The sequence below is a fragment of the Podospora pseudocomata genome, assembly GCF_035222375.1.
Source record: "Podospora pseudocomata strain CBS 415.72m chromosome 2 map unlocalized CBS415.72m_2, whole genome shotgun sequence".
In the NCBI taxonomy this organism is placed as follows: domain Eukaryota; kingdom Fungi; phylum Ascomycota; class Sordariomycetes; order Sordariales; family Podosporaceae; genus Podospora; species Podospora pseudocomata.
Genome location: NW_026946365.1, coordinates 1,963,080 through 1,989,786, shown reverse-complemented (window position 1 = coordinate 1,989,786; position 26,707 = coordinate 1,963,080). Strand labels below are relative to the sequence as shown.

Sequence of the window (26,707 nt, the reverse complement as noted above, 5' to 3'; positions counted from 1 at the left end):
TAACCCTTTTTCATCACATTTCGGTCTATTTTATTTGTCCCTAACCTGACAGTGTGAGCCAGCCTTTGGTTTGGTTTTTCCTTTTTATTCTTTATTTTGAATTCTGTGCTCCCACACAAGTCATCAATTGCCTGACAAATTTGGAAGCAGCTCAGAACAAGGCAATGGCGTTGGGTGGTGAAGCCACCAGTCCAGGATGATTCAGCGGTGCGCTTGTCAGCAAAAAGCTGTACTTGCCCTTCTTCTTGGCATACTCTCCCAGCGCCTTCAAATCCCAAAGCTCACCAATGGGTGTTCCAAAGTAGTTCAAAAACCACTTGTGCAGCACTGTTTTCTGTCAGCAAACCCATTCGTTTTGTATTCAAAAAGCTGGCAAAGAACTCACCCAAATCCGACACAGCACCAACCTCCCCATTCTCCTTCAACGGCGGCAGCGCCTCAAAAGCATGCGCATCCGAAGCAACAGCCGCAATCCTCTTATTCCAGAACCACTTCGCCGTCTCAGTCGTGCCATGCACGCCAGAAAGCGACATTGTAGCCATCTTGGCAAACCCTTCCGGAGTTGGATTCTCCAAAAACTCTGTATACCCCGTCCGAACAATTAGGACATCCCCTGGCTTGATCTCCACCCCTTGATGCTTCGCCACCGCTTCGATCTCCTCAACGGTGATCCTATGACCATCGAGGGGGTCATACGTCTTGTCAGTGATCTCATCAATATAGCGCTTAAAGTCAATCAAGACGCCACGGGCAACGAGGCAGCCCTTGGCGGGCGAGTGCCAGTGATCAATAGTGGGCATTTCGTTGCCCTCAGTGGTGGTTGTTTGAAGGAGCTCAATAGAGGGCTTGAACCCGTTGTAGGTCTCGCCCGAGGGGAGGACACAGTGGCAGAGGGAGTCCCATTGGGAGGAGAATTGGGTGTTGATTTCGAGCTCGTCGTCAAAGCCATCGATTTCCATCCCTGCCTCGCGGAGGGAAACGGGTTTGTGGACGGGGGCTTTGCGGCCGGGCAAGGGGAACTTGATGCCGTTTAGGGGCCAGCTTTGGGGTTGTTAGGGCCTATTTTGCGTGGGGAATCCGCACACATACTTGAGAGAGATGGAAATGCCATCTGTGACTTCTTTGGCAGCAGCAGCTACGATTTCAGGAGTGACAAAGTTCAGTGTACCGTAGTGGTCTTTCTTTCCGTCCTTGTCGAAGACTCCCCAGGCGCAGCCCTGAGGGTGTCCATCGACTGCGGGAAGGTCGTCAAAGTTTGGGACGGAGCTTGGGCCGGTAGGCATGTTGGTGGCTTTTTAGTTGTTGGTTCTTATTGGTGTATTGTTTATGCAGGTCGACCTGTTCGATAACAAGACAAGAGGGGTCATGATGGCGAAGGGGGGGAGGTTGAGCAAGTTATATGTGTGTCTCATGTTGGCATTGCTCCACATGAGTCCAGTTCCAACGCTTGATGCGGTTGGCACCTTGGGGACTTTGGTTCCCTGCTGAGCTGTTGGTGATTTGTTAACTTCCGTGGGCACCAAGAGTTTAGCATGATGCATTACGCAACTTGTAGAAACTCTTGTTGGGAGTTTGACCTTATCAGCTCCTGTGTGCCTTCGGGGGATGCGATGGCTGAGACTGTCGATATCTGCATTTTTGACCCCTCACTCTCCTCTTGGTGTCTGACGATTGGACAAGAGTCATCAAACTACCTACGGAGTACACAAATAATGATGGAGTATGTACACGGCCCATCCACCCCGCACTGTGACTTGTGCGTTTATCCACATGGGCTCGCGTAAGAACCTTGTCTGTAATCCTATATCCCAAAGGGCCAATGATCGGCGCTTGCACGGAGCGGGATGGCGATCTATGGAGGGCAACTGAAGAATGTGAAGGAACGGCTTGACAAGTCCATGAGCGGTGAGTTGTCTTGGACCCCCAGCAGATGATTGCTTCGGATTGATGCCGGACGCCGAAGAAGATGGCAGGTTGTGTTTCATCCTGCCTGGGAGAGCGCGGTTAATCTTGGGATCGGACAGCTGCTAAACCCCGAGACTCAGGGCGTTGGCGATGTGCATTGCAACAACAGGAGGAATGTACAGTATGCAATGCGACATGGCCGACCTGTCTTTTCCTGGTTCGCAATCCTGCCGAGGCCTTCAATATGGGATCAGTAACGCCCCTGCAGCCGGTAGATCCTGGAGCCCAGAACACACACACTCCACACACTGTGAGCATCGCGAGACACACCACCAGGCAACCCGATCCCTTCCTACCATTCTCGCGATCGTACTCGTTCTGGTATATAAACTGCTCGTACTCGCACCCAGGGCTTCCCAGGGGGAGACACATAAGTAAAAGTTTTGCACGACGTCCTGTTTTGGAACCCGTAAGCCATCCGTTCCTCTCTCTTTGGTTTCCGTTATCTGTATCTTCAGTCCTGGTTGACAAAAGATAACTCTTCAAACCTCACACCATGACGACCTCAGAGGTCCTCCCCAGTGCTGACAGCACCAATGGCTCCGACGGAGCCCCCCCCGGCATGGCAGCCATGCAAGCCAAGTTCGCCAGCATCCAGCAAAAATACACTGAAGAAGCCTCCAAACGCTTCCGCTCAGACGGCCTCGCCCAGTACGTCGACCTCCAGGACGCCAAGGACGCCCGCATCCATTCCCTAGGCAAAGATCCCTGGGTCGACCACGCAGCTCTCAACGCCAAAACCCCCGCTGTCAAGGATGGCGGGAGGTACAAATTCGTCATCCTGGGAGGCGGCTACGGCGGTCTCATCGCCGCTGTCAAGCTTATCGAAGCTGGTCTCGTCAACGGTCCTGATGACCTCCGTATCATTGAGGCTGGTGGTGGATATGGTGGTACTTGGTATTGGAACCGCTATCCTGGTCTGCACTGTGATGTGGAGAGTTATATCTACATGCCGCTGTTGGAAGAGACGGGGTATGTTCCTAAGCAAAAATACGCTACGGGACTTGAGCTGCGTGAGCATGCTGAGAGGATTGCCACAAAGTGGGATCTCCATGACAAGGCGCTTTTCAGGTCGGAGGTGACGGATTGCAGGTGGAGTGATGAGGGGGAGGTGTGGAATGTGGCTGTGACGGAAAGCAGGGGGCCAGAGGAGGGAGAAAGGAAGCTGAATATCCAGGCGAATTATTTCTTTGTTTTGTCGGGTGTTTTGACGATTCCTCATGTTCCCAAGGTACCGGGACTGGAGAACCTTGGGGGGTCGATGTTCCATACATCTCGCTGGGATTATGGGACTACGGGTGGCTCGCAGGAGGACCAGAATTTGACCGGCTTGGAAGGGAAAAGGGTGGGGATTATCGGGACTGGTGCGACGGCTATTCAGGTTGTGCCGAAGCTGGCAAAGTTTGCGAAGGAGGTGTATGTTTTCCAGCGGACGCCTTCGTCGGTGAGTTGGCGTGGCCAGAAGGAAACGGATCTTGAGGAATGGTAAGTACAGCTCTTTGATCTTGTTGGGGGAGACTTCGAACTCGGGCTAACAGTTATAAAGGAAAACAAAGATCGCCAACAAAAAAGGATGGCAACGCGAGCGCCGCTATAACTGGGTCACTTACCTTAACAACTGCGCACCCCCGGAGCAAGTCAACATGGTGGGCTGTGGATGGACCGAGGCGCCTGCTTATTGTGCTATCATTGGCTCTCCCAACTTTGGGATCATCGAGCCTACTCCAGAGAAGATTGGCGAGCATGTTGGGGGCCTCTTGATGTTGGACCTGCCACGTGCTGAAAAGGCTCGTGCTCGCATTGATGAGATCGTCAAGGACCCGGAGACAGCAAAGGCGCTCAAGCCTTGGTACCCTGTTTGGTGCAAGCGTCCAACTTTCAGTGATGAGTACCTGCAGGCATTCAACCTCCCTCACGTTCACTTGGTTGACACAGACGGAAAGGGTATCGACTCTGCTACTAGCACAGGGCTGGTCGTGCAAGGCAAGGAGTATCCGCTCGACATCCTCGTTCTCAGCACTGGGTATCGATCTCCTGCGTATGGTGGTCTCAACCCTGCGAAACGGACGGGAATCAATGTTTTTGGTCGTGGTGGAAAGTCGTTCGACGACAAGTGGGATGCTCAGGGAGCTTCGACTCTCCATGGTGTTATCAGCCGCGGGTTTCCTAACCTTTTCTTTGGGCCGACTGCTCAGTTTGGGCAGTCTCCTAACAACACTGAGACGTTGGATATTGCGGCTGAACACATAACTCACTTCATCAAGAAGGCCGAGGAAAAGGTCGGGGGGCTCGCCGTGATTGACCCGACAGTAGAGGCTGAAGAGGGCTGGGCGATGGAAGCCGTCAAGCGAGCTGCCAATCTTGCTGCACTTAGCGTGTGCACGCCAGGTTATACCACTTCGGAGGGCGAGTTCAACAAGCCAAATCAGGATCCTGCCGAGATGATGAAGAGTGCTAGGATGGGTATTTGGTCGGAGGGCATCTTGTCCTTTATGAAGGTTCTTGAAGAGTATAGGGCTGGTGATTTAGTGGGAGTTGATGTTACTCCGAGGAAGTCTAGGTAATGTCCATCATGATGAGTTGGATTGTTTCTAGGATACAGTATAGGTAGCTTGTAGCTTCAACGACGTTGGATATTTCCAAGTTCAATATCCTCCACATGGTTTCCTGGTGCCATTCCATCATCAAGAAACCGCAAAATCGGTGTTCTTCCGTTGCTGTTAGACGGCATTGTCAACAGGTAGTAGATGATGCCACCGAGTCTTCCTGGATGCGACGGCCATCGGGAGTACTTGACAAATATAAGACCGTACCCCAATGTGAGGATCATTGTTGTCAAGATCCCAACCGCGGTCCAAGTACAGACACGATGTGTCTCCCAGGTGAGCCAGGGGCTGAATGGGATGTTGGATAGCGACAATGGCGTGATCTTTGACATAACGGTGACAAAGGCAACCCACATGAGAAAGAACTGGCGTCTGTGAAGGGTAGCAGGAGTCAGGGCGGCAAAGGCAGTGGTCGGTGGGGAGACTAGGAAAACGGAAGAGGCTTTGGCAGGGCGCGGCCAGCGGTTAAATTGGCGGTCTGGCTCTTTGAGTGCAACCTCTTGTTTGTCGGGATGACGGGTTAGCTTGGGTTCAACTGCTGGGTTAGAAATGTCAGAGACAACTCACGCGCGAAATAATCATCCCAAAAGAGAGATATCACTACACCCAGTCCTGCAAAAAGGAGCTTCACACCGAAGCCCTGAGAGTTCATGAAGTGCTCAAACGGAGAGTCGGCTCCCGTAATTGTTTCATAGCATATTATCAGAATTATGAAGCTGAGTGTACCAAGGATGACGAGAAATTGAAGGAGAAAGCCTTGTGGAAGGTGGTCAACGAATTCCGTGATTCTGGAGCGGCGTGTGGTTGGTGTCTTTTGTGGTTTGGGTTTGCGTAATGCTTGTGTAGGCCTTGACGAAACAAGCTGCTTGTAACCAGTCAGGTGTGATGAGATGGGTGCTAATTTAAAGATGTACCCTTCAAGCTGGCGTGCCATGTCCTTGTTACTGAGTCTCCCGGTGTGGGAACCGGGCCTGAGGTGCTGCAAGACTCTGCGTGTGCGTGGTTCAGTAACAAGCATAGATATGGCTGCGACACTTCGACCATGCGGCACATCAATGCCGGTTTGCCAGTTTCGGAGCCGATACATAATAAGCAGAATAAGACACAAGGCGAAGCCCAGTAGACTCTGAATGATTCGGCTTTGAGTGCTGAATACTGCAATTCCCATGTAGCATCCTCTGAAATCGTCGTGTTTGCATTTGCCATGGAGCTTGATGCCGAAGGCCTCGCTAGAGAGCGAGGCAATGATGGCCGTGGTCCAGACAAGCAGATCGACCAGAAATAATAAGGGCTGTCGACCTTGACGCCGGAAGCAAAGGCAAATGCTTTTATAGATCCCCGGAAAGCCACCTGTGGGGAGGCACAGGGAGTCTGTAGCTGCCGCCCCCATCGGTCTACTGAGTGCGTGGAAGGGAGCAAGTGCTTTGACCTCCATGCTCAATATTTGTGCCAAAGCTGCCAAGGGCAACGTGATGATTACAGGCACGTATGCAGCTAGGAAATAGTCTCCCAATGAAACAGGGTGAAAAAGAGGCGGTATTTGTGCTCCGCCTATCACCGAACTGACCGTTTTTGTTGGGTTATGACTTGTCGATGGCGAAGAATGTAGGTCTGTGACGGAAGTAGGGATGGCTATCGCGGCCAAAGTCCTGACATCCGTAGGAAAAGAAGTCATTGTGGACAGATTGATGGCTTCTTTGTGCGACTGTAATGCAGTGATTATCCTTGTTCTATTCACCGAGCCTGTAGGTTGGCTGACTGTCGCCTTTTGTGCCAGAGCTAGGCTGGCAACGTCCTCGAGAGAATCAAGACTGTGAGAAGCTTCTGTTGTGACAATCAAAGAGCGGGTTGACCTATCGCTCATATTAGGCTCTTCGGGCAGTTTGACGGCTGGGGGCCTCGTTTTCGTGTTTGAAACTGGTGATTGGCCTGCACTATTGGGTTTGTCCATGCTAGGAAATGTTGTTGATTGCCAAGCACCGCTGATTGTCTTATCATGACGTTTTTGACTTGATTGAGACCCAACTAATTGTCGGAATTGTGTCGCATCTGGATATGATAAGCTTTTTATTTGCAATAATGTTATCGATATAGAGTCAGCATATAGGGTTGTTGGCGTCGTAGTTTGGGACGCATTGAAGTGTGGTGTTGTTGTTTGTTTTGTTTCACTGATCCTTGAAAGGCTATCCCGAACCCCTGATTCTTGTGTGACCTGGGAAGTAGAGGTAGTGGCCGTGAAACTCTTAGAGGGAGTTGTTGACTGGTCGCTTGCCTCGAGACTGCGCCTGGTCGATGTTATACTATCGGGGTGGATCCTACTTGTACCTTTGCTTTCCACGGTTGTACTAATATGGCTACTACTAATGTCTGTGAACTCCTCTGTTTGAGATTTTGACGGCTTAATGCTATTCTTGTCTGGTAATGAAGTCGATGGTTGTATTGTGGGCTGGCTAACCGTGTTGTCGGTTTGACTATTACTTTCGGTCAATGTGCTGAAGGAGCCATGGTTGAAACCGCTATGAGTAATGCTGGTGATGATTGTCATGGGCGGCTGAAAGGTCAGCAATGCTTCTGATGATGACGAAACAGCTGGTGATGATGAAAAGGTTGTTGATGAAAAAGTTGTTGACGATGGAAAGCTTTTTGACGATGAAAAAGCTGGTGACGATGAAAAGGCTACCGATGATGTAAAAGCTGCAGAGAATGAAGAGGTCATCGATGATGCAAAGGTTGTTCTTTGGACTGTATCAGGAGCAGTACTGCTCTTGTTGTCTTGTTCTTCATGACGATTTGACTCAAATACTAAGCTCTGCGCTTCATCTCCCTCCAAACCACTGGGATCCGGACTGCTGCAAGGCTGATCTTTGTGTCCATTGTTGAAGTCTGCAACCAAGCTAAAACAATGCGTGTTTTGGAACTGCACAGTGTCTGTACAGGTATAAGTCCACATCAATGAGGTGATATACCACGACAACCAACAAGTCTGGTCCAAAAAGATAAGTGCTGACCCACTGCACACCACTGTGCAGGACTGAGGGGAATTCCTGAGGTAGTCTGGCTCGTCCTTTCCTGGGGTTTCGTATGTCTCGTCAATAAGGCCTAGATCACGTCTTAAGACTGCGAGGCTAGCTTGGGAGTCCAAGGGGTCGTGCCATATGGCCAGAAGATTACGAAAAGAGCTTGCATCGGGGCTGATATAGTCCCCTGCCGTAACCAAAAAGCGAAAGCTGTGACGTGGGCCCAGTAGCCGGCCCCAATTGTCGAGCGGTGGAATGGGTGCTCGACCATTAAGTTGGCTCCTTTCTGTAAAGATTTCTTTCGTACCGTTTCCTGACGACACACTTTCATCCCAAAAGTAGGCGTTCCGCCCAGCAGATCGAAATGGCCCTTCTAGTGCCTCCATCCAGGCCGGTGGACCTGACTCTGTAGGTGTTGGGTTGACGACCGGAGATGTTGAACTGGGTGCGATTGTTGAGGGGTTGGGGACTGTACCATTGGTCGTGGTGTTGGCGGCTCTTAGTCCTTTTGCAGGTGTCCATCTTGGTTGTAGATCTGGTAGAGCATATATGGCACGCGTTGTTTGTCGCGGCGGGATAAGCGGAGCGCTGACAAAAGACCCGTACCCGAAAGAGGCGGTGTCATTGGGCACGGTTCGTCGATCATGAGAGATGGAAAACTTTTGAAGAGCTGTTTCCACGAGAGCGAGAAGACAGCAGATACTTCCCAGTCGTTGTCAGCTGTAAGATAGGTACATTCAGTCAGGGAGTGAACATACTACAGTGCCATGATAAGCAAGAATCCAGTCCTGAGAGGTATGGGTTTGTAGCATGCTTCAACGTTCGTCCTAACTCGAAGTTTGGTCGTGAACATGCTGCTGAGCAATGCATAGGCGCGGGTCCTCATATCTTGCTTGTGCTTAGAGGATGACCTTCCAAGGGCAAATGTTGTTTTGATATTACCCTGGAGACTGATGAATGAGGGAATACCTAGGATTGGAATAGGCTGATCAGTCTCCTTTATTCTGGTGATTAGAACATCGTGCATGGAATAGATATCGTTGACTATGAGACATTAATGCCTATCAACTGGGTACCATGTCATCACAACTTCCAGTCTAACAAACTTCAAGGCATTTCAAAGGCCCGATTCAGGCAACATGCCGAGCGCAATTGCATCAAACCGGCTCTGGAGTGGCAGGGCAGAGTGCAAAGGTGCAGAGGTTAAAAAGAAGGGTATCAGAGTTACATTATGCTAGGTACCTAGGTTGCATTCGTATCTCAGCTGCCAATCGCTATAAGTCTATAAAATGCTACTATGCAGCCACAATACAACGTCGTAGTCGGAGGAAACTACCCGGGCTACAGTTCATTACCAAAAGGGATATAGTAGTCTGCATAGTCTACCTTAAAGAAGGGAAGTGGTACAAGACTTGGAGTGTTCCAATATGAATCTGCCAGCTGTTTCGCAGGCCTTGCTTGTTCTTCGCACCGCTGGGGAACAGGTGGCAGGGGTACTTGGTTCCTGTGACGCTGGTGTGATACCTGATATCAATATTCCCGTCGAAGAATACAGTAGGTGCTAGGTCTGGTACCTAACCTGACAGTGATAAACAACAAAGGCAACTGAAACTAAGTACCTTAAGAGAGTACCACTGTCTGCGCTTGCAATCCATGTCTCTGAACAGCATCCTCCACGCTATTATATCCAGCAGGTTTATTTCTCTGTGCTTCCCTAACAAGATGATACTGATTCCCCAAGTGACGCAAAACAAATGGACCTTGAGCCCCGAAAATATCCCACAACTCCTCCCGACCTTCACCATCATGACGAAATCTGTCCCGACTGTTGGGGAAGTACCACCCAAGCTTTCCCTTTCTGAAAACACCGATATGAAAACCTTGAAGTTCTAGCTTCCCTGATTGAACGATTCGAGGAAATAAAGCGACTGATCCGTCGCTTGTATCTCGGATGGTTCTTGGAATAAGGCTGACACAAGTCTTTGTGGTCCAATCTGGAACCCAAGAGGGAAGTCGTGGCGACAGCTCTCCTCTCACCCTGCTCGCATCTGAGAGAATATCCAATGTTTTGTCTTGCAAAACAATCCGCGTTGCAATATCCACCAAAAGCTGTTCCATAGTGTTCTCAGGGGAATAGTCTGGAATGATCCCGTAGCTCTCACGAACAAGACCAAGGAAAGCATAGATCCCGTCGCGGCTATCGCTGCTCTGAAGATGTCGAGATTGAGAAAGCAGATCCATCAAGTCGAATGGCCCAACCCGATCAAACCGAAGTTTACTGATTACGAAAAAGTTGACAATGTTCTTTGTGTCTGCGACTTGTGCTTGGCGTTCAGTAATAGCTGGGCCAAAGTAGGGGAAGTGGCTGTATTTTTGAAGTGTCGGGAGTACTTCTGACAGTCTTTTCCAGGGAACAGATGATTTGCCATACAAAAAATAGATGTTGGAGGATGAAATAAACTCTTGATAGACCCAAGTTCGCATCCACCATGGGCTGTTGAAGACGTCGTAAAATGCAAACCAATCGTCGGCAAATTGTTTGTTGGCCAGGTTGGTTCGGAGGTAGTACTCAAGGTGGAAGTAGTACTGGTAGAAGTCGCCATCAGGATCGACACTTTGGTGTAGCTTCACCAGCCACTCAACTCCACGAGGGTCAACGTCGGTGGTGGAAAGGCATATCAAGGTCTGCGCCGCTGAAGAGTAAATACCCCTCATGAAACCGACCTGGTGTGAGCGCTCAGCAAGGTTGAACTGGTTAATGCAGATTTGGTCGGCCCAGATTATGCACTCTTTATCGGGAAACGTCTTGGTCCAGAAGTTCCTTGTCATTTCCAAGACATGGGCAAGATTCTCAAAGACATTGAACGGGATGCCGTTGACGAATATTTTTTTGGTTCTCCTAGGGTCTCCCGCGCAGTAGGATATTGCCGTGTACTGCCCTCTGATGTTGGACAGACTAGCTGCTGGTAGGAGCTCACACCGGATAAAGCTGTCTTTTTCCTCAAGATGAACTCTGAGCAGGCGGATTTCCTGGCAGGCTGGGTTAAGATCATGGTAGATAGTGTGTCTGGTGAGCTCATTGTTGGCTGGTGTGGGGAATATGCCCCAACAAGAGGGCTGTGATGCCATGATCCCCAGCATCAATGGACTTGAAAGGGAAGCGGCCAAACAGCTCGCATGCGGTGTAATGCTTCTTTAGAACAAAAAAAGAGTCAGTATTCCGCGTGCGCCGGCCAATGGAAGTGTGAGAATATACCTTATTCAAATCCATGATAATCCCCGAGTCATATGAACCCTAGGGAAGGGCTGATTGCCTTACCTAGCACCCCATGAAGTGGTCAAGGCATCCTGCCAGCAAGTGGTGGTGTGTAAGGCGATCCAATACTATTGCCCCAGAGACCCCTCATGTGACTTGTCGACAGAAAGAAACCAATTGGGGCCCAAGACGTTATCGTGCCCGGCGATAGTTGGGGACATTTGGTGGATAAACACTTATCCCAGCTTGAGAAGGCAGACACGCGCTGAAGTGCTGGTGCGCGGACCATCTCCAGCCACACTTCGTTGGCCAAGGGTTAGGGGTGTGCATGCCAAATCTTGAAGGCACGCTCGCCAGTCCCAACTTACGCTTTGCCATGTACCCACGGGTATCACATTGAATCCTAATCCCGTCAGACGGCAACCGAGGAAACCGTAGGAAAGACGGGAGTGTCCTCCACAAACATTATTGTCTTCGGCCGGAGAGGCGTGCCAACAGTTTGAAGATGATCTCCATGAGCACGACGACCCCGCGTGCGGCTGAGAACAGTCGTGGGACAGGGGGGAGTATCAAGGGGCAATAGAGGTCAGCCGCATTTATCACAAAGCAAGTTCCCATGATCCTTAATGTCTGAAACCCAGGAAGCATCAATTAAGTCAGAATGCTCAAAAGAAGGACCTCGTCGCTTGACTCGGTGAGATTGCTGGGTGATCCCGTTATCGGCCGGGAGCCCGCCAAACCCTCAGAACCTTCGGAAGCCACCTCCAGATGTCTGCGACTTCAAGTCCAAAATGATGGAAAGACCAGTTTCACCGCCGTCGACTTGTCACAGACCAAACCCAACCCTGACGAAGCCCTGGAACCCTCTCAAGATTACGATTTGATATACCTCGTTGAAGCTCATAGCGACCTTCAGGCAACGCGTTTGGCAGATATGGGGTTGTACCTGCCCCCAGAGTTCTTCACAGCCCATCTTGGACGCGGCTCAGGACACAAAATGGGCTTCCACCAGGACAGATCTACCGGTAGTTTCTTTGTCAGCTGGTCAGAACCAGCCCTGCAAAAGTCTGAGGGTTGGAAAATGGAGAAGAAGATTCGCGCGGGAACACCATGGGATACAGACCAAACTGCCGACCCCCAATCCACATACGAGAGCCATTGTCGATGGGGAACGTTTCCGGAGGGGGTATATAGACCATACCATCCGCTTCACCCATCACAGAGGATGGAGAGTGTTGTTCTTCATCATGCCTCAACGCGCATGTCGTTTCATTACTCGAGACGGGAGAATGGCCAACTTGTTGGGTGCCTTCTGGTCGATCCACAAAGAATGCATACAGTCAGGCAGGTGAACCTCAACTTGTGGTCTGGAGACATAGGCTCCAAACCTCTGCCGAATCAGCCCTGTTTTATCCTCGAGACGACAGCCCTAGACCGTATCAAAAAGGCGCTGGATGCCCCGAGTCCGTTTCGAGGAAGACAAAATGATACTTGGCTCATACAAACGATGCTTGGTTTTGTGGTGGATGATATGCCAACCATCCTGTTCGAGCTGGGTCGGGGGTTGGACGAGGTCGAATTGTATTTGGGCGAAGACGAGCAGCTGCGCTCCTCGGTGCCGCAGTGGAGAGATTATCTTGGCCGATGGCGGAACACCCTCGCCAACCTCCGGGTCTCTGTCCGGTATATGATGGAGAAACTTGATCAGCACACCAAGGAGAGGCCCCGTCAGTTGGTCCCGCCATACGGCGATGACTCGGAGCAAATGATAGCATGGCGACTCAACCAGATCAACGCTGAACTCGAGGCGATTCGAAATAGAGTCGAAACGGCTTTTCAAGCGCTTATGTCGACCCTCAGCATTTTAGAGAGCCAGCGGGCCATCGCCCAAGCCGAGTCGATATCGAAGCTTACACAACTGGCCTTCTTCTTTATACCACTGAGCTTCATTGCTGCTGTTTTTGGGATGAACGTAATTGTAAGTGCCTTAAATTATTTCCCTTGTTCATAACTCACACATCTTGGTAGGAATTTCAAGACCAATACACCTGGCCACGATGGCTGGGAGTGTCCATAGGCGTCACCGCTGTCACATACCTTGCGCTATACTTTTCCACCGTCCAGACCGCTGTCACCCACACCATCCCGAGCACGATCGCTCGCAGCATCAACTGGCCTTCCATCGGGCGGGTTGGCAACCGTCTCATAAAGTTCATGACAGCCCTCACCACTGCCAGCACGATCTATATGCTCTTGATATTCACCGTTCTCTCAGGTCTCTTCATTGGTCTGAGCTTCGTAGGCTTCAGGTTAGAGATGCCACTTGGTGGAGTTGTGGGTGTGTCACTGGGTATGGCTATTGTCGCTGTGGGACTGATACTTTTATCTTTCGTCTGGCTCGGCTTTTTGCGGAAGAAAGTGGAGGGGTATGGCCCAGTGACAACGTCCATATATGATAGGGGTGGGAGTGGGCTTCAGCGGCGGGAATCGGATATAGAGCTGGTGAGGAGGCTGAACATATAGGTAAGCATCGAGAACTAGGCAAAAGAAACGGAACTGAAAGACGAGTTTGATGAGAGCCTACGCCCTGAAATTCCTTTAGTCGTACCTATGTCAAGCTGTTCAGCCAAACATAGACAGTCCCGCTACGTTTGAGGGCCGAATGCGGTCAAAATGACACGATCCTTAGTCACATATGCTCGGCTGTTTGATGATTTGACGAAAGCCTTTACGCCTCTGATAACAAGCTATCTAGAGCAGAAACCGGAGATGCCATCCTCGGTGAAAGACAGTTTATGTGTCACAAAACTACCAAGTCTTTGTAGTTCTGGAAATGATTGCCTATTCTGGTGAACGAGTGAAGCAGATCCTAACACCTGATCGGCTCTAAGGGCCTGATGGTTACTCAGAAGCTGTGTGACACAGTCGGTTTAACATAATTAGGGGGGGAAGCATGTACATAGAATCTGGGATATGGCACTCTAGGCCGGTGTATACCGACGTTTATCGGCTGGTGGAGGTGTCCTTGGATACCTAACTGCCTAGACACGGTAACATCCGTTCCATTTGCTGGATGGTGAAGGCGGCTAGCCCTGTATGACTGGTCCAGAGTTGAATCAGGAGCAGTTCATCATCTTGTCTCGAGTCTTGACATCATTGGAAATCAACCAATTGGGGCTGCCGAGAAAGTCATTTGCCGGATCAACCACAGACGGTGAACACAGTGGCAAGAGTCAACGACTCCCATCTCGCCGAGTTTCCTTCTTTGGGCACTCAACTGATTCCATTCATTTTGTTTATCCCCTCCTTCCACTCATCATTACGGGCTAGCGCGTGCGAAGAGCCTCATTGAAAAACAAGGTCCAGAATGTCATTACCTAACCCGTGCTTACTCACCATCCTACCTATGTTTATCACTCTGAAGCCATTGGATCCGTGACATAATATCCTACCATGCAAGCCTGAATTTTATCGTGGGGGTTTCATAAATCAACAGCCCATTTTCTTCATCACAACCCTCGATCATTGGCTCTCCACGCGGAACCGGCTCAGTCCGTGGTCACGCTGACAGTCTTCCGCCCCGAACTTAGACTGTTTCGGATGCTGTGTCCCGCTGGCTTGAGGCTCTGCTTATCATCTCTGCACAGTGTGAGAGACTTATTGTTGCACTTCTGCTTCATTCTTGGTCTGGCAACAAATGGCACGCTCGGTTAGCACACCACCCCAACCGCTCTGCATGTGTTCACATAAGCTACACCCCTGAAGCTTCTTCTTGGCCCGGCAGTTAGCTCAGAGCCTCGATTTGAGCCTCATAGCCTTGTGGAATAGGGGGAATACGCAGTTGAGCCGCATCGAGGGCATTCACGTTCATGAGCTGGATGCAATGGATGAAGGGTATATATGCAGACATTAGTCCCGTTGAGAATGGGGGTCTTGAAGATCAAGTTCTGTACACACTACTCTCTCTCCAATCTCATCATACTTGGACTTCCAAGGGAGAAATTGCACGACTCAGACAAGATCCTGAACAATGGACTGCCCTAGCTCCGCCGACTGGCCTAAAGAGCTCACCGGTGACCTGGCATGGACTGGTGCCGACTTTGAGTCCAACACTGATGTTTTCACTGACAAGTTCTCAAGCCAAGATATTGAGGAGCTCAACTCCGCCATCAAACACTTCCAAGGTAACACATGTGTCCCTCATATGCAGCCCACGTCATCAACTGACACTTGCCCACCAGCCCTGGGCCTTTCCCGTGGCCATGCAGACCCTACCACATTCCCTCTTTCTCAGGGACTTGCCAAACGGCTCCAGAAAGTCACGGACCATGTGTACAACGGCCGAGGATTCCACCGTATCCGTGGCATCAACCCCTCGGCTTACACAGACGAGGAATGTGTGATCCTCTACGCCGGCATCACCAGCTACATTGCTGATCAGCGTGCAAGAAACATTGGTGAGGCTTCCTGCTTCAGAGACTGAAAGCAAAAGCTAAACTTTTCCCAAGACCACATCCGTGACCGCTCCCGTGCCCAACTCTCGCAAAAGCTCAGCCCCCTCGAGCTCGCCAAGCCCATGACATTTCACACCGACATCGACGTCGGTGACATGGTCTCTCTCTTCGTCCAAAGCACTCCCCTCGAAGGAGGAGACCAGTATCTCGCCCCCATCGCCTCAATCTACAACGACCTCATGAAGCGAGACCCCGAAGTCTTGCGCATTCTCTCCGAGAATTGGTACTGGGAGCGCGTCCACCGCCCCGGCCCAAATCAAACCATCACCAGGACCTTCAACAGGCCCGTGATTGGGTTCCACAACAACCAGCTTCAGATCAATATGGCCGTTACGTTCTTGGGGGCGAATCCCGCCATCCCTTTCTCGCCTGATGCTCCACAGCTTACACCCGAGAGGATTGCTGCTCTTAATCGGGTCCAGGAGGCCGCTACGCGTGTCAACCTTCGGATTGTTCCCGAGGCTGGAGATTTGTTGTTCATCAACAACTTTGCTGTTCTCCATGCACGTGCTGGGTTTGTTGACTCGCCGGATGATGTGTGGAACCAGCGGTACATCATGCGCCTGTGGCTGCATGACAGCCACAAGGGATGGGAGTCCGCTCCTGTCTTGCAGAGGAAGTTGGACGAGACGTTTGATCTGAGTCCTGCTGAGAGGGCGTACTGGACCAAGGATGAGATGGACAAGGTTGCTCCTGGCATGAGGATCAAGCAGATGGGCATCTCTGCTAACCCGGACCATGACTGAGTTCTGGTGTGGCTGTGCAGCGCGTGCGTGTTGGTGTAACAATGGTGCCGTCTGGGCCAGTGAAAGGTTGACGGTGGATTTTGCTGGTTTGTCGAAGGATCTTTGCCGGTTCCTAGTGCTCTGAACGAAAGACTCGTCTGGTGCAAGCGGAGGTTGAAACTCGTTTTTGCAATGTCTTGGCTCGGAGGAGATAACAACAGGTATACTATAACTGTGTTTGCTGAAATTGAACGCCCCTCTCTACTTCTTGCCTGAGTCAACCTCATCGTCGATATAAAGTCGTGCTATCCACGCCAACGGCCTTACAGCATCGTTATCGAGCCCCTCTTTGGTCAATCGTCTGAGAGAGTCGAATCGGGTCCTGATGAAACCCGACATTTGTCGAGCATATTGAAGCGCCTCCTCATCCAGGCCGCAGTCGTGGCGCAACTCGGCCACGTGTTTGTCGTTCCAGGTGGCTGCGAATGGTACCATGCCTTTCAAAACAGCTCGATAATGATAAATCAGAATTCTTGCAGAGTATTTCCATTCTTCGATCATTCTCGTGCCAATATTTCGAGCTTTTGACAATGCCTCACCACCCTGATCATCACCATTAGTGAGATTTCTGCAAGGTTTGTAAGATTCGTCCGTACCTCTGGTTCATACCGCCGAATGATGTCTATTTGGCGAGCATGCACTGTCTCCAAACTTTGAAGCAGCACGAATACTGTCAAGTAGACCTCGTACCAACTTTTACGCTGGTTTTTGGTGAAAATTAGCTTCTTCAACTGCTTTACAAGGACTTCCATCTGTCCGTGCATGTAGGTAATTGCCATGTAATCCATCTGATAGTCAATCATTGATGGTACAGGGTAGCCACCGTTGAGTAGAAAATGTGGATTATGAAAATAAGGCAATTCAAGCACATTGTTTTCAGTCATGATCATTTTCGTTCGGGAGAAAAAGCTGGCTGCGCGGATGTTCATGGCAGTTGCTACAGCAGAGTCCTGTCACCGCCAATATTAGCCGATGATCACAGTTTCCTGAGAAGCTCACTGGAAGAGCTCACCCTGTATTTCAAGCAGTAACGTGTTGCTTCAGCAGTACTCAGTCGAATCATGTCGTCCAAAATACCGTCGAGACTCTCATCCAAGAGTGCTGCCTTGGTGGCTTCAATGTACCTTGCAACAGCAGCCACGCTTGCACCATCGTCGTACTGGAGTTTCAATCAGTCAGCGTTGACAAATAACCGGATCTCTAATGCACTTACACAGGCAAATGGTGTTGATATCATAGGAATGGACTTTTTTGGAGAAATAGACCATGGTTCTTCCATCACATCCCACTCGTAAGGTACGAACTTGCGACATTTAATGGTGACTGTTAATCCTGCCCCAGCGCCCTGTTTCTTGAACGGATATGACAACGCTACGACTCTCGGACTTATGTCATCACCGGCCCATCTAATAGATATTGGCTCCGAGCGAAGTTTTCCGGCCCTGGAATTTCCAGCCCGAAATGCAATGACGTTTTCCAGTGGCTCTCTATAACATGGTAATGAAAAAACTTTAGCGTTGGCAAGAGCTATTAAACATCGCCCGCAAGGCTCGTTTTCATCACACTATCACCGATGTTAGCACGTATCTGCCATCGACTCATAGTGCAACTCACGGCTTCTTTGAAGATCCTACATCGTAAGCATGCACCAATCCTCCTCACAAGCTTGATCTTCTTGCGGTCTTCGTCTGTGTTGGGCTTGCGCTTTCCTTTACGTGGCATCGAACTGGAAGCTTGGGCGTCTGGTTCAGTGTGGTTGCAAGGTGTCCCTTGAGGGTCGAGTCTGGGCAGGATGCTCCTAAAAGCTATGGAACAGTCATAGGATGTCACATTCTCTGTCGTCAACTGGATTGACTTTGTTGAGATAGTGCGGTGTGACTTTGTCCGGGAACCTTTCTTCGAGTGTGGCAGGCTTTGTTTGGGTCGGATGACATAAGAACCAACCCCAACCCCAACATCGCTCTGTCTTTCCACTGACGGGTCTTTGGAGAAGGCATTGTGATCCCCGGTTGTTTGGTTGCTATAGTCTCCTGAGTAACCGCTTGGGAGCGACTGCTGCCTCAAGGGTACTTCGGCCCCATCAGTTCCAGAGGCTCTGTCAGGGGAGTAAACAAGATGGGTCGATGGCAAAGAGATAGAATTATGGTCGGGTGTCGAAACGAAGTCCCATGATGGAACGCCAAGGCATGACAAACTTTCGATGTTGGCCGACACTGTTGTAGGAACTATCGTTGACACGGGTGTAGTAGTCCGCAGGGGTTCGTCCAAATCGAAATCGATGGACGAAGACTGAGGTGTGAGCGAGGTGATGTTGAGACCTTCGTCGCCACTACTTGCGAGACTTGAAAGGCCTTGAAGGTCCTGATGCAACTCCCAGCGAACCTCTTGATCTGCCTCCCACTGCTCAAAGTCGAACATGGAGTCGAAACATTCTGATGCCGCCAAGCCGGGGTCTGATTCGTTTGTTTCTGGGCCGGCGTGACCCTCTCCGTGGCCGGACATGGTTTTGGAATTTGCGAACAGGTAATGTAAGGATCAGAAGTTGGCAACTGTGGAACGTGACGTGCCGGTGGGAGGCTTAAACGCAATAAGAAACTGGTACATGTAGTATCTAGAAACACTTCCAGCATCAAGGGCCGAACTAAAAATGGTCAGACCATGATATGTGAGAAAAGCTCGCCAATAAAAGCGTCTGGGCGGGGTAGCTCCTTCGCCGGTCGAGCTCTGATTGACTCTCATTGGCCCCAGAATAAGCACCTGGCATTTGTTGACTTCTGGGTCTCGCGAGGCTCGCACGGTGCAACACTGTATACGAGCCTCAACCCACCGGGACCTCAACCTCAACCCACCTCAACCCACTTCATCGACCGGAGCCTCGCCATTATTACCTATTGTGTCTCCAAAGTTTGTATTTGGTGGAATGGTAATCCTCGACAAGGAATTTCTTCATAAGTGCACACAAAGACAGTTAATTTGTAACAAGATGGGAACCGACCAGTTTATTTTTCTCATTTTCATGTTTTTCACGATCATTTGACATTGTTTGCCGCATGGATTTCCCTCCGCTGGGCCACCTGCGTATCGCAAGCCCCGACGATGTTCCTCGCATTAGCGTCGTGGCAACTGCCGCTTTTCGATACTCTCCTCTGTTCGAGTGGGAACGTCCCAATCATGCAAAGTACCCCGAAGACACAATCGAGTCGTACCGCGCCCAATTCCTGGATGCCATCCAGAGCGACGATCATATAGTCCTAGTCCGGGAGGACGCTTACTTGTGCGATGAAAACAACAAGACAGCTGCCATCATACCGGACAACACCGGTTGGACTGCTCCCAAGGCTGGTGAACGGGTCATTGTCGGTGTTATTTCCATTAAACTCGACCCAGGCTCTCCTCATGTTGGTAAATTGAAAAATAATAATGGTAACGTCACTGCTTTTATTGCATTCATTGCCTCTTTAACTCCTCCTATCTCAAAATCTCAACAGGAATTTTCGTCTATGGTAACAAATCACTGTGGCCACATCCAAATATCTATATACTTCTATTGAAGCTCAAATTGCATTTATGTGGACCTCATTTTAACCATCACGTCTCCCAGGTTGTTATCTCGCAACTCCACATAGCCTGAATCGAGACTTAAACCAACGCCACTATGACGAGTGGGGCCTTCTCTCTGCTACCGCCAAAAGGAAAAACAGAGTCCACAGACACTCCACCATCAGCATGATAGTCGTTCACCCGGCATACTGGAGACGTGGCTACGGCACTCAGCTGGCAACATGGGCTAGAGACCTCTCAAGAATGGACAGGATCCCTCAGTGTGTCAGCGCTGCGCCCATGTCCCAGTGTCTGTTCATGTCTCTGGGATTCCGGGAGATCGACGCAATTGTGGCTGAAGGAGATAAGGATGACCCTAGAGGAGTCAAAACACTGTTGCTGGAGTTCGGACGCGAATACCGCGGCGAGCTTTACCAACATCTGATTCTTCGTTGGATTGTCAAGGTTACAAAGGACTCACTGGTGGGGCTCGTGAGGTGGACACAGCGTAGGTTGAATAGGATGCAGGTCCAGGGGAATGAGAAAGGGGTTTGGTGATTGTAGTTGTGGGACCAAGGGTAAAAGACCAAACACCAACTGGAAACACTCTTTAGGAGATTTCATGCATCAGAGAGGACATTATCACGCTCTTTCATGACCTCTCAAACCAGTCAGACATGACTTCAAGAAAGAGCGTTCTTTTCACTGCCTACTGTTGAATGAATTATTGAATTCATGAATATGACGACTGTCTGGGTACTTAATTCTGATATAATTCTATCCTGGCCAGCACCTTGCCCTTGTGGTACGAGCTCCCAAGCCCATCATTCGCATCATAGATATGAGAGGTGAGGAGCAGAGTCACAAGACCCAATCATCACAGATTCATGAACTTGACCCGCAAACTCAGCCAGAATACAAATATCAAAGTCCGTTTCCTGCACAATAGAAGCGTCAACAAGACTGTTTCTCCAAACAAACTAATAAAGAAACAAAGAAAAGGACGGGAAATAGGACTGATAAAAGGCAGATATTCAAGCACCTCTAATTCTCCGTGGAATGCCCCAGGCTCTTATGGCAAATCTCTTGCTTCCATCCACAGTTTCTCATGAATATGAACCACGCCGTCCTTCATGTAACGCTTGATGAGATAGTGGGGGTCCTTTGGCTTTGGGGTTGGTTTCGACTGAGATGAGACCTTTGTTTCAGAAGTTTTGGTTGTGACACTTTTTGGGGCAAGTGGGCAGCTCAAACAGTCGGCTTTCAGGTCGGGGTTGGTATTCGAGGTAGCCGACTTGGCTCCTTTTTGAATTTGAGTATTTTTATGACTGCTTGTGTGCGCCATTGAAACACTGAGGACCTTTTGATACAATGTAGAAGAAAGAAAGAAGTGATGAATCAAAAGACTGGGGTCCAGAGTCAGAGTAAGAGAACAGTGGAAAGATCATTGAATATAAGGTACATGTATTGACCTACCCCTACCTAAACGCTATATTCCTACCTCAACGAACCAGACGAAGCCACATTTTCTCGTCTTCTGTGACTCAAATTGCAATATCATGTGCCCTCTTTCAATGTGTTGATACCTAAAGAAGCTAGGTGCCAATTTTGTTGGTTCACTGTTCATGATCAAGGTCTGCCCGGGGAGGAAAGCGCTAGGTCGCCGGTCCGGAAACCAACCAATCATCTGATTAGGGCGGATTTCCCAAACCACCAAGGACTGTTCATGCTTACTTCAACATGCAGTGAGATAAGAAAAAAATGGTGCATCGTGACGGTCTGAGAATAAAATTCAGAGGAGCCTGGAGGAGTGGGCTCCAAGCACCGGATCTCTCAAAGGTGGCATCGGCCACTGACTCATTGGAACTCTTTCAAACGCAAGACCGCACATTGCACTCTTCAATACTAGTAAGGAGACCCCAGATGTTTCGCACGAAATGCGTTGCCTACCTACCTACCCAGTTCTCTCCAACTGATACTACTAGTACATATAGTCTTCTTCATATCCGTTACCATCACCATCTTGCCCATCGTCATAGTCCTGCCCGTACTCCTCATTCTGCCCATATTCATAATTCTCATCGTCTTGCTCATCGTCCTTATCCTGCCCGTACTCATCCTCAAATCCATCATCCTCAAATCCATCATCCTCAACTCCATCATCCTCCGCTTCATCACCCTCCGCTTCATCATCCTGCTCATTATCGTCGTCCAGCTCATTATCGTCGTCCAGCTCATTGTCGTCGTCCTGCAAGGCATCGCTATCTTGGTTCAGACTTCGGTCATCACCATCTCCAGCGGGTTCATCTCCACTGTCATTGTGATACCCGTATCCATCCTCATCGTCATCTCCATCCCCATTTCCATCCTTGCTATTAGCCGTTCCGGTGTGGTTAGAGCCGCCTCCAGAGCTCTGCCCGCTGACACTCTGGGTGTCACTGTCATCATTGTCACCATCACCACTGACTTGGCTCTGTATGTCATCTCCCCATCCGTTTTCTTCACCATTGCCATCCGCATCACTCCCATTGTTCTGCTCTTCGTCGCTATCTTGATTTCCCCATCCATTGTGGCTCTGGTTGTCATCATCATCCCCAGAAACACTCGACCTCTGAGAATCGTCTTCATTTTCGTCCCCATCGTCATCGTTGGAGCCACCTTCATCATCCGACTTTCGGTGCCCATCATCACTTGAGGCATAACCTTTGAAACTTCCTTCCTCGCCTGCCATGTTTCCCTCGCTATCACTCTCTCCATCTCCTCCCGATTCGATATTACCTTCGCTGTCACCCTCATTGTCGCTACCGTCGTCGCTTTCGTGGTGGTTATCATTGTCGTCGCTGTCGTGCTCTCCCTGTTGGGACCCATCGACGCTTTGGGTATCGAAGCCGGCTTGGCTCCCATTGTCAACCTCTTCATCGTTGTCTGAGTCGTTTGCGTTATGTTCTCCGCTATTGCTGTCGGTGTCATTCCCACGTCCGTCATCGCTATCAGTGTCGTTGCCGCTGAGTTGATCGTTTTCACCTTTCGAATTATCACCATCATGCTGCTCAACATCACTGTCTTGAGCTCCTTGTACAGAGTGTTGATCGTTGTTATCACTATCAGTGTCTCCCTCTCCTTGTTGAGCAGCTTCAATTTGGTGGTTGTGCGAAGACTGATCAATGTTTATGGTGGTTGAACTGTTGTTTGTGATGTTATGGTAAATGACTGCACCAGCTATTACCGCAGCACCAGTTACCGCAGCTCCAGCTAGGACGGCAGAACCGGATGACTTGCCAGCTTTTGTCGGTTCACTGATCCTCTGATCCACGGTAGAAGAGCTGTCAGGGACTGATCGTTGAGACGTGGTCGGAGGCTCGCCGGTCGTCAATACTTCGTTACTGGTAGAAAGGGTCTCCTTGGTGGAAGCCTCATAACTGGTTGACGTGACAGTGTTGTCTTGGGTTTTGACAGTGGTGGATCTTGTATCTTCGCTCTTGCTGGCGGTGGATGTTGCGGCCTCTTCTTCAGATGAAGCCTCCTTGGCATGGCAAGATCCGTTCTCGGTGGAAGACTCTTGAAACTTTGAATTCTCCTCGGCTTGGTCCTTGGTAATTGAAGATAGCTGCGTATCTGATGGTCCATCCGCAGTCGAAGTCTTGTTGGCGGCTGCATCGTCGTCATCGACAGCATTCTTCTTAGTGGTGTCCAGATTGTCGGCCTTGGAGGATTGCTCCTCATTAGAACCCTTTGAGGCATTGGTTGGGTCCCCAGGGTCTTTGGGATCTGCTGATTGCTCCTTTCTCTTGGCAATCGGATTTGAAAAATCAGAGTCACCATCCTCCTTAAAGCCATCTGCGTCATCGTTGTCGCCATTTGATCCCTTTTTAACGTCTGACAATCTTTTATGGCCTGATGACTCACTGCTGGACTTCTCCTCACTCTCAGTCTTATCTTCACTCTCATCCCCACTCTCATCCCCACTCTCACCCTCACTCTCATCCTCACTCTTATCCTCAGTCTCTTCCCCACTCCCATCCTCACTCTCATCCTCATCACCAACCTCAGTCTCCTCTTCAGTCTCATTCTCGCTCTCCTCTTCAGTCTCATCCTCGGTCTCCTCTTCAGTCTCATCTTCCGTATCCTCTTCAGTCTCCTCCTCGGTCTTCTTCTCCGTCTTCTCCCCAGCCTTAGTAGTGGTAGTCTTTGTCTTTGTTGTCTTGCTCTTCATCTCTTGCCTCTTGGAGACACTTCGAGACTCTGAATTCGTAGACCCCATACTCTTTTTGACTTTCTTCTTTCCTTTCGACTCCTTGATAGACCTGTTGCCGCTTGCCTTTGGAGGCTTAGCCGTCTTGCTGTCTTTCTTGATTCCTTGCTTGACCTTGCTTTTGACCTCTTTCTTCACCCCATGGGTAGCCTTCTTTTTAGCATCGTTCTTTACAGTCTTGTTATTCTTGCCTCCATCTTGCTTGGACGTGGGCTCGTGGAGACCGGCGGAGCCTTCCGCAGCTGCGGCTACAACGTCCTTCAACTTATTCAGCCCAGAGCCCACCAGAGACTTCCCATCCCCGCCCCCGCTCCGCTTGTTCGTACCACGCGTCTTCGTCTCAGCACTAGAAGTTTCCTTCTTGGCCTTGGTAGACTCGCTTGTGTCTTCGGAACTCGTGGATGTTTTATTGGCAGAGGCGGTGAGGGTGGAGGATGTCTTGGTCTGTTCTGTCTTCACCTTTGTCTCTTTAGACTTGGTGTCACTGTTCTTCTTGACTGCCCCTGAAGACTCGTTGACTTGCGATGGCTTAGCAGGGACAGGCGGAACTCTTTGTTTGGTCTTATCTTTGTTCTCTTTGGGGGCACTCCGGGGTTGTTCTTTTGAGCTGATGGTCTGTTTTGCAGCAGCGAAAATACCTGACGCAGCTGTCTGCACTGCTTGTGATCCGGGGGTAGATGACTGAGCCGGTGCTTTGGTTGGCAAGGGCATCGTTGCCTTTGTGGAGGTAAAACCACCAATGGCTTGACCAACTGTCTGTCGGAGAGATGTTGTCTTGGCTCCCTGCGCCGCTGGCAGTTTTTGACCAGGGCCCTGGCGTCCATCCAAGCCGACAACCCCCCTCGTCTGGACCATGGAAGCACTTGTCTGAACTGTGGATGTTGTAGTTGACAAGAGACTGTCGATAAATTGTCGTGACACGGATGGGCCGCCGGTGGGGGCATGTGATGTCTGAGGAATGGACATCAAGATCTTCTGCAGGGGACCAGAGGACTTGTCTGGGAATTGGAACGTGGAAAGATCCTCATCGGATGCGACAACAGTGCCCTTGGGCAATAGCTTCTCTAAAGGCAGGAATTCGCTAGCTTGCCCTTGTATTCCTGCGGTACGTTTGTAGGCCTTCAGAGGTGGTATGTGGCTGTTGTCTTGAAATGGGATAGGTTCGTGGCGGCTCCAGTTCTTTGCAAGATAACGTCGGCTTGACGAAGATGTTGACTGTTGCGTCTGTGCGATGGTTGTCCGTGCGGCTTCTGTTGCTGAGGCTGCCTGTGAAAGATTATGTCAGTTACGACTGAGCTATCAGAGCAGACCTCGGTCAAACTTGTATTTCCTACCTGTGTAAGGTTGGCCGTGTCCTTTCCAGGAGGTTTGGCTTGTCCCAGGGATATCTTGCCAGCGAGACTTGCCCCGGTGTTGACGACGTTTCCAGCCACGGCTTTGGTATCCAGGCCAGGAGTTGGCTGGGGCATGGGCACCATCAAGTCTTGCCAGTTGGTAATGGACGAGGAGATATGGCGCTCCTCTGTGATCTTCGCGGTTGGTATGACAGATGATGCAGCAGAACTGTGAGCCCCAGACTTTACCAAACCCTCTGACTTCAAGCCGGTTTCTGCCTTTAGCTTTGTATCCGACGTACCGTTACGAGGCTTCGACTGGATGGAGCCCGTAGTGCTGACAGTCTTTGAACTGATGCTTGTTGAAGTTGCTTCTTTGCTGGATGCCTTGCTCAGCGAAACTGTATTGGGAGAGCGAGGTCCTAAATCATTCTGAAGCTTCGCAGCGACCTTTGGCGTTGGCACTGGTGGAATGTCTGAGGAGGTGGGCTTGGGACCGCGATTCGTGTCTTGAGGTTTCGCCTTGGTTGTCGACGTTGCGGTTTTCTTCTTTTTTTCATCTTCGCTTTCTTTCTTTTTGACCGTGACTTGTTTTATCGTCGAAGTCACGGTAGATTGTTGAAACTCTGTTTGCAAAACAGCTGAATTGAGAGTGATGATTTGACCAGCGTACGGGGTCCCCGAATGGGTAGCTATTTCAGCATCTCTCGTGACTATTGCCCTAACGATAGGTGGCCGATCATTCAAAGAGTACAACGCATCGACGTAAAATGGCTTCCGTTGGCTCTTCATCCAGCTCCAACCATGTTGAAGCCATGGCGACTGTGCCAAGTCGATTGACACAGGTGGGGCAATGAGGTGACTGGGCGTGGGCACCAGTTGAGACCCTCGGTTGAGACGATGATGACCAGCTTGGAATACCTGTGAAGGTAACTCTGGTGTCTTGATTGGCAGGGGCGCTGACGTTGCTGGCGTTGAAGGAGGGATGTAGTTGAATCCGTCTGGGACTGCGGCTACGAGACAGGCAATGCAGAGCTTCTTGGTGTCAAGGTAGGTAATCTTGGGCTCGGGATCGGAAGAGAAAAAGCCAAGACGACTCGGGTAACGGTGGTCCTCCTCGGCACGGTACTTGGGAAAGTGCCGGCAGCTAAGCTCTGGACCACTCAACTGAGACTCCAGGTACTCTGCCGAGCCGGGTACTGCTTTCAGAGGGCCGTTGATTGCCATTGTGCTAAGTTGTAGGAATAAGAGAGTATTTGAGATGTTTGGACAAAATGAGCTTTGATGTCGATGACGAGAAGGTTTGTTAGGTTTAAGAAGACTTATCTCTGGGTCGACAGTATCTAGATAGATCAAAGAAATGGAGATTGCATTTGATCCTAAGCGCCGAACAACACCATGCTAACCTTCTGAGTGGCCAGAGGTAAACACTAATTCA

At 50.1% G+C, this 26,707-nt stretch overlaps 9 protein-coding genes across 9 annotated transcripts; 4 read left to right on the top strand and 5 right to left on the bottom strand.

Annotated features, from left to right (window-relative positions):
• Positions 1 to 54: 54 nt before the first annotated feature.
• Positions 55 to 1,586, bottom strand: QC762_204600 (uncharacterized protein). The gene is made up of 3 exons (XM_062887351.1): positions 1,090 to 1,586; positions 386 to 1,041; positions 55 to 327 (listed from the first exon to the last, which is right to left on the bottom strand). Exons 1-3 carry the CDS (start codon positions 1,281 to 1,283, stop codon positions 152 to 154), a joined length of 1,026 nt encoding a protein of 341 aa, XP_062747166.1. The 5' UTR covers positions 1,284 to 1,586; the 3' UTR covers positions 55 to 151.
• A 341-nt stretch (positions 1,587 to 1,927) lies between these two features.
• Positions 1,928 to 4,643, top strand: QC762_204590 (uncharacterized protein). The gene is made up of 2 exons (XM_062887350.1): positions 1,928 to 3,450; positions 3,512 to 4,643. The coding sequence occupies exons 1-2, from the start codon at positions 2,462 to 2,464 to the stop codon at positions 4,527 to 4,529; spliced, it is 2,007 nt and encodes a 668-aa protein (XP_062747165.1). The 5' UTR covers positions 1,928 to 2,461; the 3' UTR covers positions 4,530 to 4,643.
• QC762_204580 (uncharacterized protein) lies at positions 4,586 to 7,521 on the bottom strand (the record flags this gene model as incomplete). The annotated part of the gene is made up of 2 exons (XM_062887349.1): positions 4,586 to 5,070; positions 5,139 to 7,521. The coding sequence occupies 2 exons, from the start codon at positions 7,519 to 7,521 to the stop codon at positions 4,586 to 4,588; spliced, it is 2,868 nt and encodes a 955-aa protein (XP_062747164.1).
• A 1,687-nt stretch (positions 7,522 to 9,208) lies between these two features.
• Positions 9,209 to 10,729, bottom strand: QC762_204570 (uncharacterized protein; the record flags this gene model as incomplete). Its single annotated transcript, XM_062887348.1, has 1 exon — positions 9,209 to 10,729. One exon carries the CDS (start codon positions 10,727 to 10,729, stop codon positions 9,209 to 9,211), a length of 1,521 nt encoding a protein of 506 aa, XP_062747163.1.
• Positions 10,730 to 11,086: 357 nt separating this feature from the next.
• QC762_204560 (uncharacterized protein) lies at positions 11,087 to 13,412 on the top strand. The gene is made up of 2 exons (XM_062887347.1): positions 11,087 to 12,822; positions 12,873 to 13,412. Exons 1-2 carry the CDS (start codon positions 11,506 to 11,508, stop codon positions 13,365 to 13,367), a joined length of 1,812 nt encoding a protein of 603 aa, XP_062747162.1. The 5' UTR covers positions 11,087 to 11,505; the 3' UTR covers positions 13,368 to 13,412.
• Positions 13,413 to 14,648: 1,236 nt separating this feature from the next.
• Positions 14,649 to 16,104, top strand: QC762_204550 (uncharacterized protein; the record flags this gene model as incomplete). The annotated part of the gene is made up of 3 exons (XM_062887346.1): positions 14,649 to 15,028; positions 15,086 to 15,301; positions 15,353 to 16,104. The coding sequence occupies exons 1-3, from the start codon at positions 14,875 to 14,877 to the stop codon at positions 16,102 to 16,104; spliced, it is 1,122 nt and encodes a 373-aa protein (XP_062747161.1). The 5' UTR covers positions 14,649 to 14,874.
• QC762_204545 (uncharacterized protein) lies at positions 14,733 to 18,788 on the bottom strand. The gene is given in 6 exon segments (XM_062887345.1): positions 14,733 to 16,127; positions 16,138 to 16,686; positions 16,740 to 17,093; positions 17,156 to 17,302; positions 17,357 to 17,707; positions 17,758 to 18,788. The coding sequence occupies 5 exon segments, from the start codon at positions 18,643 to 18,645 to the stop codon at positions 16,345 to 16,347; spliced, it is 2,082 nt and encodes a 693-aa protein (XP_062747160.1). The 5' UTR covers positions 18,646 to 18,788; the 3' UTR covers positions 14,733 to 16,127; positions 16,138 to 16,344.
• A 219-nt stretch (positions 18,789 to 19,007) lies between these two features.
• On the top strand, positions 19,008 to 20,437 carry QC762_204540 (uncharacterized protein). Its single transcript, XM_062887344.1, has 2 exons — positions 19,008 to 19,566; positions 19,745 to 20,437. The coding sequence occupies exons 1-2, from the start codon at positions 19,194 to 19,196 to the stop codon at positions 20,239 to 20,241; spliced, it is 870 nt and encodes a 289-aa protein (XP_062747159.1). The 5' UTR covers positions 19,008 to 19,193; the 3' UTR covers positions 20,242 to 20,437.
• Positions 20,438 to 21,664: 1,227 nt separating this feature from the next.
• On the bottom strand, positions 21,665 to 26,496 carry QC762_204530 (uncharacterized protein; the record flags this gene model as incomplete). The annotated part of the gene is given in 4 exon segments (XM_062887343.1): positions 21,665 to 23,643; positions 23,656 to 23,737; positions 23,762 to 25,201; positions 25,270 to 26,496. 4 exon segments carry the CDS (start codon positions 26,494 to 26,496, stop codon positions 21,665 to 21,667), a joined length of 4,728 nt encoding a protein of 1,575 aa, XP_062747158.1.
• Between the last annotated feature and the right edge of the window lie 211 nt (positions 26,497 to 26,707).